Below are 22,520 nucleotides of genomic sequence, written 5' to 3' on the forward strand. Positions count from 1 at the left end.
AGTTGAGAAGATATAATTTACCATTTAAAGAAACAAAAGAAAAATTTGCCTACAATTGGTGCCATAGATATACATTTCCTAGCTTATTACCAACTACTACGTAGTTACAGAAACTAATATATAAGGCAGCTAGGGATAAAGCTCAATGCTAAATAATGTAAAAATGAACCCATGAAAAAAAACCTAATATGAACAATGAAATATTTATCTATTACATTTGTACACTCCCCCAATACTCGTTTTCATGGCAAAAATCCAAAAAAACAACATTTTCCTAGCCAACTGTAACTGAGGAGCCCACCAATCCTTAAAAGCATAATCATCATCTGTTGAATATATAGGTTGATAGAAGCACCGAATGCCAGCCTCAATGGAACAAAAATGCTTGAAACAAAAATGCTTTCAAGAAACTTTTCGCGGTCCAAGTCCTACTTTTTTATTCTTGACGACTTGGGCCAATAAGCCTTTTATCTGGCACCACAGAGGAGATGGCATTAAAAGAAAAGGTTTAGCAATAAATATACAACATTTAATATGGACCAGTGACACAGACAGACATGCACACCCATACATGAAAGAAACTAGCATTTTCAACCACTTTGTTGTCAAACAGAACTAGATAAAGTAAAGAAAACATAATTCTTATGGGAATGGCTTCGTTTCTCAAGCAATCTAATAACCCCCCCACCCTAACAGTCAATTCCTTTCTAGATCTAATCAAGCCCAAAATATGTTGAAAATAAAATATTCTTGCCTGTCAGGGCAAAAAATGTGTCTTGCATGGATATATTCCCTATGACCGCAAATGTCCAATATTAAAAGAGCTATAGGAATCCTATAGAAAACATGCCTTGCTTATCATACCAAAAAGATACTTTTTTGACAAATAAAACAGAAGTAGAGCAGAGGATCAATAAGAAATTCTATACAATAAATAAAATGAAGAAGATAACTGACATGTAATGGCAACTCTAAAGGTAGATTGCTGGCATTGCTGGGGCCACAATATCACATTAAACTCAGGTCAACCAAAGCCAAACCCTTCACTGGCTTCGTGGATAGCAAGCAGCAAACGTTCTTGAAGCTGTTCCTTGGAGGTATACTCAGGAAGGTCAAGTTGATTAAAGCTGAAGCATTTTGGGGGGTGGGGAGTGAATGGTTAGTTTAAGTCCTAAAAGCAGAAAATTTAATTCTACGCAACCATCTGGCTGAAAAATAAAATAAAATGAATGGTGCACATATATCTTAATACAGACCATGTATGAGCTGAGGGCAAACGGTCAGGAGCTCCATACGCCTTATGAATCTGAAATCTCTGAGGACCAGATATACCTTGCAAAGCTTTAAAACCCTCCAAAGGAACCTGAAAAGTCAAAAATAAATAATAGCTTCATGTCAAAACATATAATTCAACCTACCACCAAAAATAATGTACATACATGAGCTGCTCTAATTAAACAAAAACCCCAAACCAGCTTAAACCCTTGCCCCAACTAATTGATTCAGATAACCAACTCTTTTATTAAAAGCCATGCATCCACAAAAAGCATTTTAGATAAAGAAGCAGAATACATCATGACCAGCAGCAAGACATCAGCTTCTCCTATACACTAACCACTACTTCCATGCCAAAACGTAACATTTCAGATGAGGAAACAACCATAGTAACATGCATTACCCAAAAAAAAAAAAAAAAAAAAAAAAAAAAACCAATATCTAATTAACTAAAATAATCAAACTTCTGCCTGTGCCATTTTCCACAAGAAAGTAAGATCAGCATCAGAAAAACAGCAGCAAAACAAAGCATTGGATGAAGACTGGCAAAGGACACATAGCAAGCATAACATAACCACTTAGTAGTCAACGACTTCTAACGTTTGTGCAAAAGAGTCTTTTATAAAATTTGAAAGGGAAACAAAAGAAGCCGGAAGAAGTGGCGGCAAAGAGGGCATAAAAGAAAATAAAAAATCTGCAAAATATACAAGTCAACTCATATTACATTGCATATTAAATTACCATTTTATGTACACTGCACCACATTACCTTTGATGTTCCAGTGACAAATTGCAGCAGTCTTGCCATGTCTTCCTTGTTGAAAGCAGTGACAACCTCCCAAAACCATTGGATAACACTAGATGCTGCTGTATAGCCAGTATACTCGGCATTGGCCTTCAAATCATCCACTGCAAAAGCAATAACACCAACCAAAAACTTGTTAAGTAAACCACAAGCACAATGCAGAAATAACTGCAAAGGAAAGCCAACTTACAATCAATTTCTGGAAGTCCACTTATAAGTAGCTCAAGCTCCTTATCATTAAAAATAGAAATCAGTTCTCGTGGTACCAATTCGTTGAAGCCTTCTAAAAAGGAATTGATTTGAGGACGGATGGCATTGGTCAAGATATGTTCAGCAACAAGATCAACATACTCATGTTTTGTTTCTTCTGTAACCCTAATATTTCTTCCTCCAGGCTTAAGCTCATAATCAGTAACCTTTTCAAGGGGGGGAACCAGAACAAATATATTAGACAACTTGATAAAAACTTTAAAACTTATTTGTCATAAGAAAATCAGATCATAAGTCCTGAAGAATAGCCAAATTTAATACAATTTAAGTTACAGATCATAACTTGTAAATTACATACCTCATTTTTCTCATACAGAATGAGCTTTTCCTCATCCGCATCCATGCTAAACGTCAGATCGGGAACTTCACTCACATCATTCTGAAATAGGAAAAATATAGAAAATGAGACAAAAAGCAAGACTCCATATAAAACAATAGTAAAAAAACATAGCAAAAAGTCATTATAACCACAAAGGTCAAAATATATAAGAAGAAAAGACACGAGACTTTAAGTAGATGAACCCGCTGACCTCCAACATCCACTTTAAATTCTTGTAGTAATCAGGATCAACTGCCTCTATATCATGGTAAGTCACCTTTACACCAAGTATGTGCTTGTAGAATGATCGAGTAAAATAAACATCCAAAAGCTGCCCATCAAAGAGTGCCTTGGCAACCTGCACGAAGGATCAAAGAAAACTATAGGAACCCTTGGAAGCAGAAAAAATATGGTACATTAATGAATGAAAAAAAAAAAAAAAAAAATCAAATTTTAAACCGGCTCCCAAAAAAATTACCACACGGCCCACAAACTTGAAGTAGGAAAGATGTTCTGTCTGGAAGCCAGAATTGGGGTTTGGTTGGAATGTAGCATTGTTTCCCACAGTAGTAAAAAGTAATGCTCCCTTGTCAAATATAACCCTTGAAAGTAACTGATACCATTCTCTTGTCAGACCTCCGGCATCAATACCCTCTTCACCTTGAAATTGCACATTCAGCCGACCCTTCAGGTCCTGAAACGGACGCATCCGTAACTGATTGTATGAGTCCTCCAAGACATAAGCCCTCCTAACACTTATCCGCAGTGGGCCAGAGAGATGCTGCTCATGCTGCTGCCTAATTCTTGATCGGAAATACGCTTTCTTATTGTCAAAATCAATCAGCCTTGGTGCCTTCAGCAGCATAGAAAGTGATTTCTCTAATAAACCTGGATTCTGTCTAATAAAAGCATTCAAGAGCCGGCGATGCTTCTCTGCAAACCTTGTAAATGTGACGGCACCATCAAGCTTCTTTTGAGATTCTACACTGCACTTAATGATGAAAGAGGATGAACTCCCAGCAGATTCTTTAACTTCTCTTGCAGTTATATTGGCCTGATCTTGCTGTGTGATGGATTGGTTTGCTTGTAGCTTTTCACACAAAACAAAGAAAGCCTCAATGAAAGGCAAGAGTCTCTGGGTTCCAGGAGGAAGAGGAGATGAAGAGTTCCCCTGGACATGTTCTCCAACATTTATATTTGACACAGTCTGAGAGAAGGAGCTTTGACCCAGCTGTGTCTCAGTCACACTTATACACTCACTCAATTCTGCCCACAAGGGATCAAGTGCAATATTCAGCTTTTTCATAATAGCTTGCTCCTCCTGCTCCCCATCACTCTCTAGTCCTGCACCCTCATTAATGCTATGTGAAGTCAGTGAGCTAAGTGCTTGTAGCACGCGTAGGATTGCTGCACCAGCCATGGAACCAGCACTCAAACCTAGCATGTGCGTTTTCCGCAGAGTGACAAGCTCTTCAACAGCTGAACAGCCCAACCCATCGGCTAATTCAGAAAGCTCTGACGTAAAGAACTTTCGATGGGATGAAACAACCGAGGCCAACTTCTTCAACACCTCACTGGCAAGCATGTAAACTTTATCTGAAAGCCTAAATAAGTTAATGAGGAAGGTTAGTCACTCTTTTAACAAAAGGAAAAGAGAAGAGGATATCAAGTGGATGCATACATAAAGTGAAACACAAATAACAAAGGGTTGACAGGACATCAAAATAAATTGTAGAGGCTACAAGGTAATAAAAATTAAGAGAACATCTAAACCATCGAGAAATGAAAATCAGAGCATCGTACCCCTCGCGACCAAGAATGCTACACAGATTGCGCAATTCTGATTGTGGCAATTGAGAAAAAGTATTATATGTATCTACGCTCTTCTTTCCATCTGAAGAGGATGAGTCAGCACCAGCACATTTATCCTCTTTCTTAGACTCTGGTTCCGATATGGGAGGATCTTTTTGGACATCAGCAGAAGCTTCATTCACTGACAAATCTGAGGCATTTGCTGTTGCATGTTCAGATTGAGGCTGGTAATCTAATTTTGATGCTGCAGTATAAACAACTACTTGCAGCAGACCCATAACCTGCAGCATTTAGAAAAATAAAGAAATCCACTATATAAAATCAAAGCAAGATGGACTCCAGGTTACTATACTTAAATTAATAAAAAGACTATGGAACAAGCTATGTGTGTATATATATATATATATATATATTCAAAAGGGTAAGATTGCAAACTAAGATGTTTGAAATCACTTGACCAGGAAATCAGACCAACCTGCTCAAGGTGAGCATTGCTGCGAAGAAAAAGTGGTCGATTCAAAAGCTTCAGGAACAGTATCAATGGAACATCCCCATCCAGAGAGTTTCCCAAAAGTTTTGGTGAAAGTCCTCCTTCCACAATCTTCTCTTTCCCTTTATCCTTCTTGGTTTCCATACATATTGGACTTAGAGGCTCAGGAACAAGTGAGGGATCAAAGTAGAACAACATATTGGCAACAGCAGAATGATTAGTAGCCAAATATGTCAAAATCTCAAAAATTCGACGCAAGACCAGTGGAGGGAGGCCTGTTAAGGTAAAAAGTTGAGATAGCTTTAATAATTAAAAAAATTAATAAGTTAAAAACATAAGATGATAGTTCTAGTGACATCAGATGAAAGTCTTACCATCTAACAACTGTGATCGACCATAAACAACATTTGATTGACAACCATAAAGCCTCTGGCTTGTTGCCAATCCACTGACTGCACCTTCAGCCTCAGGCTTGATCATATCAAGCAAAAGACGAACTAGAGTTGCCCTTGTGACACTATGTGCACAAAGGTTTAACAGGAGTCTCTGCAAGAGGCCCTTGCCAAGGGGCTAACCCAATAAAAGAAAACAATTAGCTAGATATCACAGCACACACAAATACATCTCACTGCCAGGAAAATTTTGTAATCATCTTTACTCAGGGTCAAATTTTTAAAGAATTCCAAAAGTAATGAATTTTCTTCAAAAATTGAGATATATAAACATACTAAATCTGGAACAATTTTAAATTCTTTCTATACAAAATTTTGCATTTGGATTTGTCCAGGATAAGAATTGATATATGAAGTCCAGATCATCAGTTCAAAGTCCAACCTAATCACAACAGAAATTCATAATTCCTTTTACACATTCATTTAAGCTTTGTTGATTTGACAAACCAACCTCCAACGTAGGTGCTGACACCATTTCCTTTGTATAAAAGAACTATAATTTATTTTCAACTATCACACAATCTATAACTACTACTTGCAGGTAAGCTCATAAAGATACACAAAAACTTCCCAACTAGAAATAATATTTACCCAAACAACCCAAGAATAGAACATGGCATACCTGTGCTACTCGTAGGAGCCGAACCAAAGCTTTCAATGCATTTGCATCCAAAAGTGGCTCGCCTTCAATTTCCTTCACCTTCAAGCCATCTGAAAACGCAGAAGCTGCCCTCCGGCCTATTGTAACTCCCACACCCCTGTCCATCACCGTCTGTCGGTCAAAACCCAACCCATTCCTCCGATTATTCAGCCTGTGGCTGCTTCCAAAAAGACTGCGAGCCTGATAATGACTCATTGCTCGGTCCCTTAGCATTTGGGCTTCAGCAAGTAATGGAGAGGGCAACGCAGACAGAACTGCTTCTGATGAAGTCAGAAGTACCTGAAAACAGAAGCAAAAGATGAGGGTTATTAGAATTCAATAGAAAAAGACAAATACATATCACAAGTCTATAATGAGAAGGAAAGTTGAAGATCCAAACCTCTTCACGCAAATCAGCAGGAAAAGTAGCAATGATTGAAGCATTGTCCATGTCAACTGGTTGTCCTTCAGCCTGTTGTGCAACCCTCTGAGCTCTTTGTTGGGCCAAAACTTCTGCCTGAATATCTGGAGGAAGAGCAGCTAAAAACTCTGGGTCAATATCTTCTGCCGAAGGCGGTGCATAAGTTGGAGGTTGAACAGACTGAGCTTGCTGGGAAGCTAGCACTTCTGCTCGAAGATCTTCAGGTAGTGCTTCCAAGAAGGTGGGATCAATAGCATTAGTACCAGGCACCTCACTACTCACACTAGTCTGCTCAGCCTGATTATTGTCCATAGCAAGCAGTGTGTTTTGCCCTGATGATGGATCATCTGTACCATCTTCGGATGCAGGCACAGGTTGCTCAGATTGATTTCCTTCAGCATCAATTGTATTCATATCAACATCAACACTTGCACGAACAGAAGAAGCAGGACAATCATCTGAATTAAGCATCTGTGATCCAGAAACTGCCAGACCATGAGTACTGGCCTGATCGTCTGTTCTTGAAGATCCATCGCAACCTGTGGCCTGAACTGGAACATCATGGAGACTCGCATCTGCTTCAGAACCCCCATCACATTGTAGATCAGCATGAAAGTCTGTAGATGAATTGACAAACTCTGCCATTGTCCCCACCTGCACATCAGCAGTGCCATTTCCTTCAGCAATTTCCATGCTATCATGCACATTTGGCGTAGTGTTCAGTGAAAATGGTTGGATTAACATAGGTTCATGTGCCTGTAAAAGTACGCCTGCATGTTCAAGAATGGATTCTGGATTAACTTGTTCTCCAGAAGTTACACTCTCAACAGTAGGGTTAACTTGATGATGTGTGATTTCATCACCATTTTCTTGAGGCTGCCCTTCACTTTGATGACTATTGGTGTTAGCACCATCCACCGCTACTACCGGACTGTCATCAGATGGAGGGGCATCTGGTTGTTTCTCCGGCACTCCTGAATTTTGGGACTGCCTTTCAATAGGACTGTTCACAGGAGCAATACTGCGCAATTGAGAAATGAACTGTTCCTCTATAGCCTGTGCAATAGCAGCAGCTTGAGCAGTAGCTTGTGGCTGACCATCATCAGTCCACCGACCATCACTAGGCCCTCTTCGTCCAGGTAACTGCAAGGAGTCCATGCCTACAGAATAATCAGTCAATGGAGGGGGTGCTGCACCACCCAACCGGTCACCAAAGAGACTGCTTGGTACATTATCAAATGGAAGAACAGGAGCATCAAACATGTAGAAATGAGATACATCAAAACTCCCAGATGACAAAGCTTCTACATCTCTGGATGAATTCCCACCTGATGACCACATTGAGACCAGATCCCCTGACTGGGATGGTCTTAGAAGGAGAGGATGTTGAAAACCATTTACTTCTGCAACAGATCGCTCAAAGGAAGACCTACCTGTCTGACGACGGCGTTCAAAACCTAAAGGCCTGCGAAGACCAAAAAGGTCATCCACATTAACTCCTTCAAAAGGTTCAGCTGCAACATCAATTAGACCAGCTGTAGCCCCAGGTTGACCAAGTACCTGCAAATGATCTAACCCATCAAGGGCTTCCCTCCACCTGACCTCTATGACACGATTCTCATGAAAATCATCATCCTCTTCATCAATCATCTCATCATTATAGTCATCTCCCAAGCCTGTGTCATCATGGTCTTCCACATCTGTATCAGCTAAAGACATCATGCCACCACCATCTTCTGCTATATCCTCATCCTCATCCTCCCCCTCATCATCATCCTCATCATCCTCACCATCATCACCCATGTCATCATCTTCATCACCCATATCATCATCTGCCCTATTCTCAACATGAAAATTCATCTCAATTTGGTCAGTGTTGTGTAAAACACCACCCTCTTCCATCTCTTCACGCATAAAATCCATCCCAATCTCCATAGGTGGATTTGTAGCCATCGTCTCCTCCACATCTATTCTCATATCTTGCTCCACAGGCTCATTAGAATTTGCATCCTGATTACCTTCACCTTGAGAAGTTCTTTGATTCTGTTGTTCATTTTCCACCACATCTCTGACTTCCTGTTGTCCAGCTGTATTCTGATTATGCTCCACAGCCTGAACAGCTGATGGTGCATTTAACTGGTCATCAGGTCTTCCACTTAGCCCCATGGTTTTTTTCTTGTTCATTCCATCAGATTTAAAAATTTGATCACTAGCATTAGCAGCCCTTGTTAAAATTTCCAATGCCTTAAGTATGAGATTCACAATTTTTGGGGCATCAGGATGGTCCAAATCAATCACTTGAAGAATGCCAGTCAGGCACTGAACCATTCCTCCATCTATCATGCTTTTTGCTATGTCTGGTGAGCACCCAGAACCACCAGGTAAGTTGCTGGATGACGAATTTTTTGACAAAATAGAGTACACCAAATCAACAAAAGCAAAAACCTTCTTATCTGGCAGCAATATGTTCTTAGTGGAATTGCTCTCTAAGTTTGAAAACGAGGATAAGGCTTTCACAAGTTCATTAACTACTCGTCTACGACCTTCACCAGAACGGCCACACAGAACTACAACAAACCATGAAGCCTTTTCAGACAACTTGCCTCTCCATTCATCAGGTCCTGCAGATTTATCAGTAGAGAGTGGAAGCAGCCGATGTAAAATATGATGAAGTATTCCAACACCATTTCCAGGACTATCTGGAGGGTTGGATCCCCGGAGTTGACACATTTCCAGATCCCGCTTAAGAATAACCCCAACTGCATGTACATACATCAGAAGAACATCACTTAATAACTTCAGAACAAAGGTCACCTTTGCAAGCCCCGCAGACCTTTCAGATTCAGACTCTGATTTCATTGTCTCATCAACCTTCGATTTACCCTTAACCTTGGTTGCAGGTTCATCAACCTCCATGGAATTATTTGCACCAACTTCCAGGATTTTTGGAGAAGGGTATTTTAAGACTATATCAAGAAGCTGATCTATTACTTGAGTGAGATTGGCAGGGATCTTTTTGTGGCCTTTAGAGCATTTACCTGATCCATCATGTGTTTTATTTTCAGAAATCCGGACACATTCATTGGAAGATAATCCAGCTTCAACACCAGATGCCTTTGATTTGTCCTTCTCCTTCTCTTTCTCCTTTGATAACACAACAAAAGTCCTACCTCCAGATGTCTCCAACTGGCAAACAGCACCAGCAGCTTTCATGAAAACCACAGGATCCCTAGAGATAACAGGTGCCATTGATGTCAAAAAAGTTCGTGCAGAAACACGCCCAGCATGCCGGTTTCCACTCAAAGTTTGTCGTATCTCCAATTCCATAGCTGTTTGCAGTGTCTGAGGATCCTCAAGGAGATGCCGGACAATAGTAGATGCAACAGTGTCATATCCAGGGAAAAAACAACTTCTTGGGAGACTAAAAAGAGCAGCCAAGCCTCCATTTTCAAGGAATTGCAAAGCTAGCGAATGTGTTTTTGTCAAGCGCGCACACAACTGCAGAACAGCCTGCATGATCATAGCAGGGACGTGCAATTTTATCAAGTCACAAGCAACTAACAGCAACTTACGAGACTCTTCAGAAGTCAAATAACCAGTAGATTTCCCCAATATTTTTTCAAATGCTGAACCAGATTCTTTTTCTTGAGCATCTGAAGCTGATTTTTTCTCTTGAACTGGTGCGGGAACTGACAAGGAAGCATGTTCTCCAGAAGAGTCCAGCAGAGACCCTGCTGGAGTTCCATCTGTACTCTCAGAAAAAATTTTGGGCCTGGACTGCAGCATGTTATCCAAGATAAGAAGTAAAGAACTAATGCATTTTGGGACCAAAAGCTCATTCCCTGATTCATTTCTAGCCTTAAAGTTAGTCAAAATATCTATCGCAGCGGATACAATACCATTCTCTGCAGCAATTTCTCGTGTACTTCCATCCTCAAAAAGAATTAATGCTATAATATGTGATAATATACTCAATGCACTGGTATCCTTTGAAAAATCCAATGGGCAAAGCTTTAGCTGCTGAATAAGGTAAGATGTCACTCTTGGACGGTCTTCTCCTTTGTTCCGATTGCAAAGAGTAACAAACAAATCTGTCAATGGGAATGCCATAGTATCAATGATCTGAAACAATTTAACTGACGCAGCAAGAATATCATCAACAGGGGGTGCCTTCGTCTGCCCATCTTCTGTCAGGACATCCATGGACTTGTCAACATTATCAACTTTAGATGTTTCTGTTGAACTTCCCAGTGACAGAGCAAGTGCCCGAGCTAATTCATCATCCTCCTGTACAGGATCATCAGCATGACTAAACAGCCATTCCATGGCCATTTCAACGCTATTTGTTTCCACTCTTCTCAGTGCTTCCTCTGCTCTAGCCCTTGTAAAACCCATTTCAACAATGGTAGCAATAGTACCTTCATCAGGTGGTGGGGGCATGAATCTCTGGTTTGTGGTACCCGCAATGCCACTACGATTTCGTTTCACATCTCCAACACCAGAGTATACATGTGTAACAAGTGAAAGAATGGAAGCAATGAATCCCAGACTACAATTGGGAAACATTGGGTGGTTCCAGACAGGAAGTATCACATCAAGAACCTGAGATTGCAGCATACGAACAAAGACTTCCGGGTCCCTAGGAACTGGAAATAGCCCAATTGAAAGACCAACTGCAACTGGCTGCACAAGAAGCTGCGCTTGGGATGCAGAGGTTGGAGATAGAAGTAAAGAAGAATTAACAAAATACTCAAGCACACGGCAATAGCTCTGTAATGTATCAAGCAGCCATGTATTGTGTGACAATTTACTTCCTTCACCTGTCTTTTCATGATCAATACCTGATGTTGGGATGGAGCATGGTAGTGTCCACAACAACTGACTAGTGGCTTCAAATGTTGTCAGTAGCTCCTTAAAGGTACCATGAACATAAAAATTATTAACCATTGCAGTATAACAAGTACGTCGCCGGCTGTCAAATGTTAATGATGCCATGTCCTCTACTACCTTTCCTAGATATCGACACTTTACTGAGAGCACAGCAGAAGTAGAATGCCCAGAGAAACTAAGAGCATCAAGAAATACTTTAGCTAGGCCAGTTCCAAGGGTCTTCGAAGCTGAACTCAATGACCCTGTGTCAGCTCTACGACGGTTTGGTAACGTGAATCCCTTGACAAGAGCTGTGAAGAAAGAGCGCAATGTAGAAGCCAGCTTATTAAGAATCTCTGAAGCAAGAACATCAGGACTTTTCTTTTTCAAATCCTGGGAAGATGTCTCCGGTACATTAGATGGAACTTCATTATCAATGTTTAAAGCCTCCAGGTGCCGACCTGTCCTTCCCCGTATGCGTGTCAACCCATGTCGACTACGACGGTGCAAACCTTCACCAGAACGAACTACAGACAGAAACTCCCGGTCTCCAGCCCACAAGGACTGGGAACCATTCCTGACAGAAACAGGGTTCATATATCTCACCACTGGAATATTTGCATCATCATCGCTTTCTCTACCAGCAGCATTAGATGGGGCTGCCTCTGAACTCTCAGGTTCTTGATCAGCATTTTTCTTCTCATCCACCTTGGAATCATTACATAAAGAAATCTGCCAGATTATTTCCCTGTATGTGCTCCCTAGATCTTTCAATACATCCGCATCTGCAGTGCCAAGCTCCGAGACCACACTAGTAGTCCCCTTCAATAAGAAATTAGATAGAGCCAGAATACCTTCAAGACTTGAAAGATATCTCAAAACCTTTGTTTGCAGCGCAGATTCAACCACAGCAAGCTGAGTGCCTCCAACTGAAGCTAAGAGTTCATTCGTTAACTTCAGATGCTCTCTCAGAAATAAACATACTGCCCGAGCAAGAGCAGCAGAATGCTGTGGCGAGAAATTCTTAAAGGCAACAGAGATACTCTGACCAACTGATGCAGAAAGAGGCATTAAAGGCAAAGTAAACAACTGCAGAACAGCTTCAATGCCCTTCTTCTCTACAAATATACGACATGTGTCAGCATTCTGAAGAATTGTTTCAAGAAGCCGACCAGTATTGGCCACGCACTCAGGGAGGAATGACTCTAAATTAACTATTGAGGAATCAGCGGATGGCTCAGTGGTCTGCTCTGAATTTTCCATCTTCAATGCTTCCCTATCATCAGAGAGGACCAGGTTCCTCTCTTCACCATCAGTTTCCATGGGAACAGGAGTAGAAGAGCACAAGGGATCAGTGGACAAGTAAGAAGCATCAATCCCAGATCCAATTCTCAAAATGGTATTTAAGATCTCAATCAACATATCCACTCCAGGCCCACGCAATGAGGAAGCATGGCGCATTAGTTCATCTAGTCCGCTAGACAAGGAGGTATCGGTGGCAAGGGCACGCAAATACGTTCTTGAAGTAAATATTCTCACAAAGCATTTCAAAGCATTTCGATCTTTGACAGCCTGAAGGCCATTAGTGTTTAGGCACAAAGCATCCAAACATTGAGGTATGCATGCTATGGCTTCAGCAGAGCAGAGAACACCATCCATTATAGCATCCAAGAAGGCAGAAGGAAGACCAGCTGCATCCAAGACAGGAAAACAAGTGGGATCTTTGTGAATCAGATCACTCATGACAGTAGCTGCAAGTGAAAACACCCCACCACCAAAATCTTTTGCCCTTCTAAAAATTACACATAAGCAATACGGTAACAAACTCTCCTCAGAGCCATAAATACGTGCAGTATTTCCAGGGGCATAAGTTCCAAGGGATATAGCACGCAGTAAAGCTTTCATCAGCAATCGCCGGTGATGCGAAACTAATGCTTCCGAATATAGAGGCTGCATGTCATCTAGCTCACTGGAGGTGCTTGCAACAACTTGCTTTCCCTTCCCACCACTGTTAGAACTTTCACCTTGTTGCCTTGAACCATTTTCTATATGTGACACCTCCACCTTCAAACGAAAGATGGTATCATCTAAACCACCCAAGTCTCTGAACAAAGCAACAGCTGGATTACTGTAATCCAAAAATGCTTCTAGAATATGCACAGCTGTGCTTACCAAATGCAAGTGTTGTGGATTTGTATCTTTAAGGAGAGGTAGAAGTGTAGGGATGAATCCTGCTTCACGCATGGCAGAGCAACCTGACGATGATGAGACCAAAACAGTGACAAGAGATAACAGAGCCTCAGCAAAAACCACTGACCATTTTGAGGCATCACTAATGACAGAATCAATGGCCTTCTGCATGAGGCTGGACAGAATGCCACGGTGACCACCAGATGTGACGGCAGTCAAGACAGAAGGCTGGCGAGACCTATCTTGACAAAGAGCAACCAAAGAAAGCAAACATAGAATTCGAATTTTCTCAGGAACTGCATCTTCATAGCTCAATAAAGATACCAGCTCATTGACAAACTCAGGCTCAGAGTTGAAGAAAGAAACTAGGTCATCTGCATCACCGCTTGCTTGAACAAGAACTATGAAGGCATACAGACGAATGCAGGTATACTGCTGCCGAGAAGCTAAAGAGCCAAATGCCCTTGCAAACCGCAATCTTGTCAATAAAGAATATCTTAAACTGGTGGGTACTTTGTATTCAGCAACTAAATTACTCAAAAGCTCTAGATCAGACTCTAGGCGAGTATTGATGTCAGGTAAATGGATGATTTGTAAGCCTTGGGGCGAATACTCTGCAGCAGGTTGTTCAGATGACAAATCACTGGAAGCATAGAATTCAAAATGCAGTGTGCAACCCAACTCATAGGCAATTGGGTCACAACTATCCTGTCCAGCAGTTGCAATTAATCCAAGTCCCTCTTCCTTTCCCCCCCAACCTTGTGCAAGAGCAAATAACTTTGAATTCAGGGAAGTATCTCTAATTGAGTACTTGCCAATTGTTTTCTTCAAAAAAGCAGCCAAGGTCTGCAGGCAAGCCTCAATGACATCCGGATCGGTGGAAGCAAGCAGTAATGAAAGATGCTGCTGCAATTTCATACAAACCAAAAGCGAAAATTTTAAGGAAAGATAAAAAAGAAGAAGAGAACTTCAACTGAAATTTACATGAAGCAAGACATACTAATTTACAAGAATGTGACTAAAAAAGAAATTGCAAAAATACTTCTAAAACAGAAATATAAGCGTACCTCATAAGAACTATAAAAGTGCTTATTTGTACAATTCTCCAGAATTATTCTTATAACACGGAGAATTTGAATTACAGCTTCTCTTGGGAAGGGAGGATCAGAGTCCAGAAAATCATCTTCAATCTGCAAATCCTTCCTCAATTTTATGTGTTTCTCAAAATATGAGTCAAAATGATTAAAAAGATCCACCCAGTGATGAAAATCCCCCTGCACCACCAAGATAAACATAAATCAAACTGCATAACAGCAATCATAACATTAAAAAAAGTAAGGTGGAAAAAAAAAAGCACCTTATCAAACTCCCAAACAAAACCTTTGAGGGGTTCTTCTACATTCTCGAGTGGAACCGCAGTGACACTGTCGATGAATGATCTAATTTTTGGAGGCTGAAACAAACAACAGAGAAATATAGTAATTTAATGTACAGTTGTCACAACACTACTGGATAACGTATTTGTATCTCACTAAGATAAACACATCGCAAATTAGAGATCAAAAACAGATGAATTGTACAGAAGATAAATTTGTAAAGTACATACTCCTGAGCTAAACCTCGCCTAACACCTAAAATGGGTCTACAATATCAAAAGCTAAAGGCATGAAACTTCCACAGACAGAGCTCCTAAAAGGATTTTCCAATATCAAAAGCTAATAAATTTCACTGCCAGAGGTCCTAAAAGGCTTTCCTATTATCAATTACCGATAATATATGAATGACACCTTCCTTATTTAACTCTTATATAAGCATGAACAACCCTACTTCTTTTCTTTTCTTTTCTTTTTAAATCCCGCTGTGTGTAACATAATTAATTTATATCTAAAACTAAAAAAATAAATCAAGCATCATATTTATCCTGATATAAGAAAATTTTACATTTCTACACAAATTAGGTTCTCTTGATTTCAGTTTGCACTAACGCCCATTTCACCTCTTCTTTTTTCCTATTGATATGTCATTTAGCATCCACCCCTGCCCCCCAACAAAGAAAAAAGGGAGATGTCGGGTAGCAGTAGCAGATTAGCAATCAAAACATTCTCATCCAATATTCCCACAACTTCTAAGCAACCATACAAAGGATTAGTTTTTTTTTTTTTTTTTTTTTGCTCTCACTTTTTTTGGCTTGGCAGTTTCATATTTCTTGGGACCATGTACTTACTCCATCAAATAACATTCCTACCTCCACAACAAGCAATAATCAGAAAGTATTCAAGTGATGACAGGAAAAGACTACTTTCAACTTAAACAACTAAATGACCCAAAAATCATGGTTATAAACATCAAAGCTCTAATGGGCTTCTCATAAAGTACAAAGTTAGAAACAACTGAACCCCATGTAATCAAAACTCTCACTGAAGCAGTAGAGTCTTTCAGCTCAATAAACTGAACATTTTCAAATTCACACACCCCAACAATAAATCAAACTTAAAAATTAAAAATTAAAAAAAAAAAAAACAAAACAAAACAAAAAAAAAAAGACATTAGTTTCAAAGTTCTGAACTCTTTCCCGGACTTTCTAAGCAACCAAACAAGGCATGGCCATAAAAAAACCAATAAAAGAACAAATCTTTAATCCATCCAAATCAGTCCCAGAGCATCACAAACCAATCAAATTCGCCTAAACCCCAATACAAACACACTCATTGTACTTCCAATATCACAGAAAAAACACACACAACTAAAAATTAAAAATTTCCCAGAAAACAAAAAACAAAATTGATCATAAAAGCGCATATATTTATATAAATAAGCAAAAATCGAATAACAGTTTTGAATTTGGGGAAAAAAAACACTAACCACTTCCAATGCTCTCCTTCTTTTCAACTTCATCTTTGAATCAAAAGCATTTCACGGCTCCAAAGCCTTTGTAGAAACCGATCAATTCCCCTAATAACCCGAGAATCGATCGCACAAACAGGAAAAGATGATGAAAAGGGTAGGGTTTTGAGTTGAAGTATTCACAATGATCGGATCGTACAAATAGAAATCCGATGGAATTTGAAGAAAGAGAACGAGAATTTTCTTGAAATTTCAAGATTGGGAATTTTAGGGTTTTTGATTAGGATCGAATAGGTAGAGAGACAGATATAGAGAGAGAGAGAGTTTTGGAGAAAGAATTGTGTATAACTTAAAAGAAGAGAGCTAAAGTGCTGCGTGTATGTGTGTGTATATATATATATATAGGGAGAGAAAGGAAGAGGAAGAGAATAAGAAGAGAAAAACTAGAAAGAGATATATTCGGAGAGAAGTATGAAAGAGAGGAAACTATAATTTAGATATTTTCTCCTTTTTTTTTACTTTTTTTTAAGCTTTGGGGATTTTTTTTTTTTTTTTTTTTGAGGAAACTATAAATATTTCACTTTTTTTTTTTTTTAAATATTGTTGAGTTTGTATGTTATGATCGTGGTATATATGTGATTACGAGTGGGTTGGGCTCGGGTTTAACGGTAATATATCCTCCAACTTGACTTGATCATGATAGAGTCGAATGAATTCAAATTATTGATAACGGATGGACGGGAGGATTGTAGAGTGTTTTTGTTAAGGTTAAATTAATGACTTGATTGGTCATATTGGTGGATTGTTTCATCAATACAACTAACTAGCAAGCAAGCTAATAGAGATTATAATATTTCATTTAAATCAAGTTAGAGATGGGAGTGCGAGGGACAACAACACACATAATGGAGTCGAGGAGAGGATTGACGACGTGATGATAACTAAGAAAGCAAGGTATTGGGCAAAACTCTTTAAAGAGGTAAAGTCTATTAAAATTCCATGGAGGAAACTTGATACTCAATCCAATCTCATCAAGGTTTTATTGGTGCCATTGCCAACAAACTGTAGATTAAACCAACAGTTGGATTTTATGTTTTTTCAAATTGGGTAGCTCCAAATAATATGAGTTTTGTCGAGTATGAAATTGAATGGTCAGGCTTATCAGTGTATTAAAAGTTCAGTCAATAGTTCACTGATATAAAAAAGACGTTGCACCAATTATAACTTGTCACATTAGTGAATTGTGAAATTCTTTGTGTCTCTAGATTTTTTTTTTTAATTTAAATAACCATTATTTGGGTATATGAATGATGTATTTTAGAGTTTATTTTTTTATTTAAATTTTTTATTGTTAATTTGTTCATAAAGTTTTGAAAACGATTAAGCAATGTATATGTACCTACTAAAAAAACTAACACCAATAATGATGAGGTGGTTCAATTTAGATGTGTAAGATCCACTTTCATGTTAAGTATCATGAATGGGTCATTTGCCATCAAAATTAAGAAAAAAGAAAAAAGAACATATAGTGTAAAATTAAGCAAAAATTATAAATTAATTTGGATTCAATTTGAATTTTGTTTGTACATCAATTTTTAAAATTAATGGCTTACCTTTGATAATAAAAATAACTATATATATATATATATATAAGTTGAAGAAACGATTAAGATGCGAGGGACTAAATTAACATGATAGTTCAAAGACAGAATTGAACCATACTTCATAATTTAGTAACTAATATAATAACTTATCTTGTTTTGGTTTGTAGCACTCTTCATTTGTAACATTAGATGCAAGGGCCCAAAATTAATGTGATATAAAACTAGCATTTTAGGGTTATTAGCATTATAAATTTCAATGGCGTTATTTTTTTCCAATGAGAACAAGGTTGATATAGGGGTGATCATCAGGAACAACTTCGGTTTAGCCATTGCCTCTTGCTCTCAAAAATTGCCTCAAGCATACACTTGTGAGGAAATTGAAGCTATGGCATCGACAAAGGCTCTATCCTTTGCTCTAACGTTGGGTTTTACCAAAGCTGTGCTAGAAGGAGATTTTTTGCTCATTATAAAGGTGTTGCGTGATGATGGTGGTTCTTTGGCCCCCCACAAATTACTGGTTGAAGATGTGAAGTTCTTTTTCCAATGTTTTGTTCAATTACTTTACTTTCATATGAAGAGAGAAGGTAACTCAATTGCTCATAGTTTGGCTAAATATGCTAATAATATTCCAGACTTTTCAATATGGATGGAGGATACTCCACCTCAATTACTTTCTGTATTTTCAGGTTGATTTAGCCATTCTTTATTAATAAAAGTTTTCAGTCTTCCTTCAAAAAAAAAAAAAAAAAAAGCTTTCTTGCAAGTTAAGAAACAAAAATAATGGTCTTCCCTTCAAATGATCGCTAGATTTTTTGGGGTTTTTATATACTGCTAGAAATTATTTTCCATGATTTGAGGTTATAGATAATGCAAAGAAAATTGTCTCTTTTTTTTTAAATTAAAAAATTTATTTATTTTTTATTATAAAAAATAAATTATAATTTTTTTTTAAATCTGTTTGGTTTTTTTTTTAAAGGAAGTATGTAAATTATTTTTTTCCTTTTTTATTTATAAATTAATAAATGTTTGCTTTAAAAAAAAAATACTAGCATTAGTAAAGTTCACATTAATGAGTAATGACCTTTACATACTCTCTTTTTTTTTTTTTTTTTTTGGGAGAAACAATAACCTTTACATACCTTTACATACTAGTACTACTTTTTATTTGAGAAGGACATACATACTACTATTTGGTTTAACGAAAAATAGATTTAGTTATATCAATTAATTTCTTATTAATGATTCTCAGAAAAAGAAATAAGAAAAAAGAAATAGTCTTTACTAGAGTTTAAATCTGTGTACGTGTAATAGCTGAGTAGGTGACAGATGTATCCCACTAATTAATTACGGTTTAATAGCAGTTACATATATCAAGGCCCCTGCTTATAATTATTGAGCACACATCCAAATAAAAAAAAAAACTAGTTTTACTTGTGTTAATAATGGTTAACGTGACTTCTTAATGGTGAGTTTCAATTAATTTAACTGGTAAAGTTTCTAATGGTTGTATAAAAGATTTGAGATTCAATCCCCGTCTATACCAAAAACTGATTTGGTGTCTTGGTTTGATGATAAAGAGCTATCATTAGGAGTGGATGTCATAAATTGAATCTCTAAAAAAAAAAAAAAAAAAAACTTCTTAATGACCCATGGTTTATTTATTTTTGTTATTTTTGAAAGAGAAATGTTAAGATGTAAAGTTCTCTATTTCTTTACCCAAAAAAAAAAAAAAAAATCTCTATTTAAATTTGATTAAAATTTATTTTAGTCTTCTAAATTTCAAAACTATTCAATTTAGGCATTTTATCAAATTTCATTAAAAAATATTACCATTAAATATGCAATTAACTAATGAAAAAAGAATTTTTGAAAAATAATTCTTACATAAAAAAACTTACAAAATATTTTATTAATGTTTAAAAACTCCACAATATTCCATGAACCAATAATGCAATTGACTTTATTCACGACGAAGTTTTGGAGGGCTTGAGGCCCACTTCAACTTTATTCCATGAACCAATAATATTAAAAACGCCTATTAAAAACCATAATATGCCTTTTGGACAAGACTGGAAAATAAGAAAGAAAAAAACATAACAAGGACTTTATAAAGTCTAACTGAAAGTGGCAAAACCAGTGAATACAATTTGAATTTACAATATCTGTTTTACAATGGCTATTTATTATAATTAGCTCAATATATTAATGAGTATTTTTTTTAAAACCAAATTTGATCATAAACCTCTTATTTGACAATAAAAGAAAAACTTTATTACTTGGAGTAAATTTACCCATTCATATAATAATATAATTATTAAATTAGGTTGTAATTTTTATTTGAAAACTAAAGGATTCTGTTAAATTACTCATTCTGCTTTGTTATTGTAACATGTCCCATACTGATTTAAGGAAGTATAGTTGCTTTGCATGTACAACAGTGAAGTACTGTCACTGAAGTAACTGAACTCTAACTATAAGTCAAAGTCTAAATCATATAGTTAGACTTCAGTACGTCACTGTCTTATTCCTTATACATTTACTAAAGTTTAAGTCAAATTACTGAAGTATCCCATAATGATTTTTTTAAAGAACTGAAATTTTAGATAGGGCAATTGTTTTTATATATATAAAGCTTGAAGTTTATGAAAAAAAGAAGAACTCTAGGCTCCAAAAAATAATTAAATGCAAAGTTATGGTATTCAAAAATATAAGTTTTTAGTGGGTTTTAATTAATTTAATTGCCAAACTATTTTATTGTCAAATAAGGGAGCTTTGGCCGAGGGTAAACAACCCATAGAATTGTAACTTTCAATGAAAAGGCACATTACTTCCTCCATGAATAGGGACAGCATCAATAGGCAATTTCATTAATTCTCTTCACATTTAAACAAAACTCTCTTTTCATGTGACTCATAGTCATGAGATTCCATCTATTTGAGACTAATGACAACATTAAACAAGTGATGACACTTTGGATCATACCTTGACTCTTTCAATGGGAAAGGTTCAAACATGCAATTGAGCTACAATAAATATATTAATTTGCATGTAATTTTTACACAATATAGCAATGGGGAAATATAATTTTTATTTTGACATATGTAGAATCCATAATGTGATAGGGAAGTACAAAATCAGCCATTATGAATAGCAAAAGAAAGAGTATATATATATATATATATATATATTCCATCTTGCTTTTTTATAAAGCAACAATTAAGGTTACCTAACTACTGCTGACTGTTGCAAAGGTGTTGATTTTAGCTTTAACAATGGGAAAAGAAGTTCTCATAAAAAATATTTAGGATTTTCTTAACCAATCCAAAGGTTTCTTGTCACTTTGGGGAAGCAGGAGGATCCTCAAAAGAATCCTTTTCTCTTTCATCCTATAGTGAAAAAGGGGAGAGAAAGGAGTACCAAATTAAAGCAAATTATTCCTTTCTTTGGGTCCAATTCATATTTACTCTCCATTCTTTTCTTTTTGGGGTAGGAAAATAATCTGAAAACTTGATTGGACAAGCCCTGGGCTTTAAGTTTCTTTTACAAACATATTGAGTAGGACTTTGGTTAACCTGACCCTTGGATTGGAACTTTGAAAATTATATTATAATTTATAAGCTGAGAAAACTATGGGTTTTCTTTTATGCTTTTGATGTTGCAGAATATCGGCAAAGGAATTCATTGACTTGAGGAAAAGAGAAACAATTAACCAAAAGGGAACTAGGTTGACAATTACAATTTTGAACACTAACAAAAATGGAATTTGGATTATTTTTCCTGAAGTAGTGTTTTGTAATGCCATTGAAGGCAAACAGCTGAAGACACCAATTAACTAATAAATCATCAGACATCAAGAATCAACATAGATAATGTTGGATATTTTATACATCCAACATTATCTATGTTGAATTAGTAATACAAGTTTGATCTCACTTTGGAAGAGGAAGAGTGTTGTTATTACTTTAGAGGGGATAGAGTGAATGAAACAAAAGAAAGTATGTGTAAAATGCATTTGTTGTGTCTAATAAGGAACTAACGAAACTCTGTCTGACGGTTTAAAGTGTTTTGTTAGATATGAGTAGCAGACGAGATTATGCAAAATTGCATTTTTTATAGTACTTATTGTCAAAACTCAAGAGTTGCATCACTTGATAATTAAACTTTCGTGGACATTATGAGATTGTATCTAATTGTTTTCTAACCGTGATAATACTTTATTTGTGACTTTTCATGGTCTATATATATTGTTTAAACTCTCATTATTAAAGTAAGAATAATTATTATCCCATGATAATCAAATTTTCAAAAACACAAGAAATTTGTTGGGTTTTTCTAAAATTGCTATTTGTAGAACTCAGCAGACTTAGTTGTATCTCGGGAAAAAATTTGCAATTCCACTTGCCTGGGGGCAAATATTGTCCAAGGACACCATCCATTTGTGCCTCTAAGCCATTGTTCTTTGTTCATTTCGTTGCTTCTTTTATTCCTTTGTTTCCCAACGGATAAAAGCATAGAATTAACTTCATGCAG

At 37.1% G+C, this 22,520-nt stretch overlaps 1 protein-coding gene across 2 annotated transcripts; it reads right to left on the minus strand.

The window, feature by feature from the left end:
- On the minus strand, positions 1-16,749 carry LOC126694300 (E3 ubiquitin-protein ligase UPL1-like). 2 transcript variants are annotated; one of them, XM_050390461.1, is made up of 16 exons: positions 16,405-16,749; positions 14,900-14,995; positions 14,610-14,816; positions 6,463-14,445; positions 6,045-6,362; positions 5,345-5,540; positions 4,956-5,245; positions 4,472-4,761; positions 3,147-4,272; positions 2,880-3,026; positions 2,648-2,728; positions 2,270-2,495; positions 2,044-2,183; positions 1,257-1,363; positions 958-1,127; positions 1-471 (listed from the first exon to the last, which is right to left on the minus strand). In XM_050390461.1, exons 1-15 carry the CDS (start codon positions 16,435-16,437, stop codon positions 1,025-1,027), a joined length of 11,343 nt encoding a protein of 3,780 aa, XP_050246418.1. In that variant the 5' UTR covers positions 16,438-16,749; the 3' UTR covers positions 1-471; positions 958-1,024. The 2 variants fall into 2 exon arrangements, with proteins under 2 accessions (XP_050246418.1, XP_050246417.1); XM_050390460.1 differs by having other exon boundaries at positions 6,463-14,448.
- Between the last annotated feature and the right edge of the window lie 5,771 nt (positions 16,750-22,520).

This window comes from Quercus robur, chromosome 8 (assembly GCF_932294415.1).
Source record: "Quercus robur chromosome 8, dhQueRobu3.1, whole genome shotgun sequence".
Classification (NCBI taxonomy): Eukaryota; Viridiplantae; Streptophyta; class Magnoliopsida; order Fagales; family Fagaceae; genus Quercus; species Quercus robur.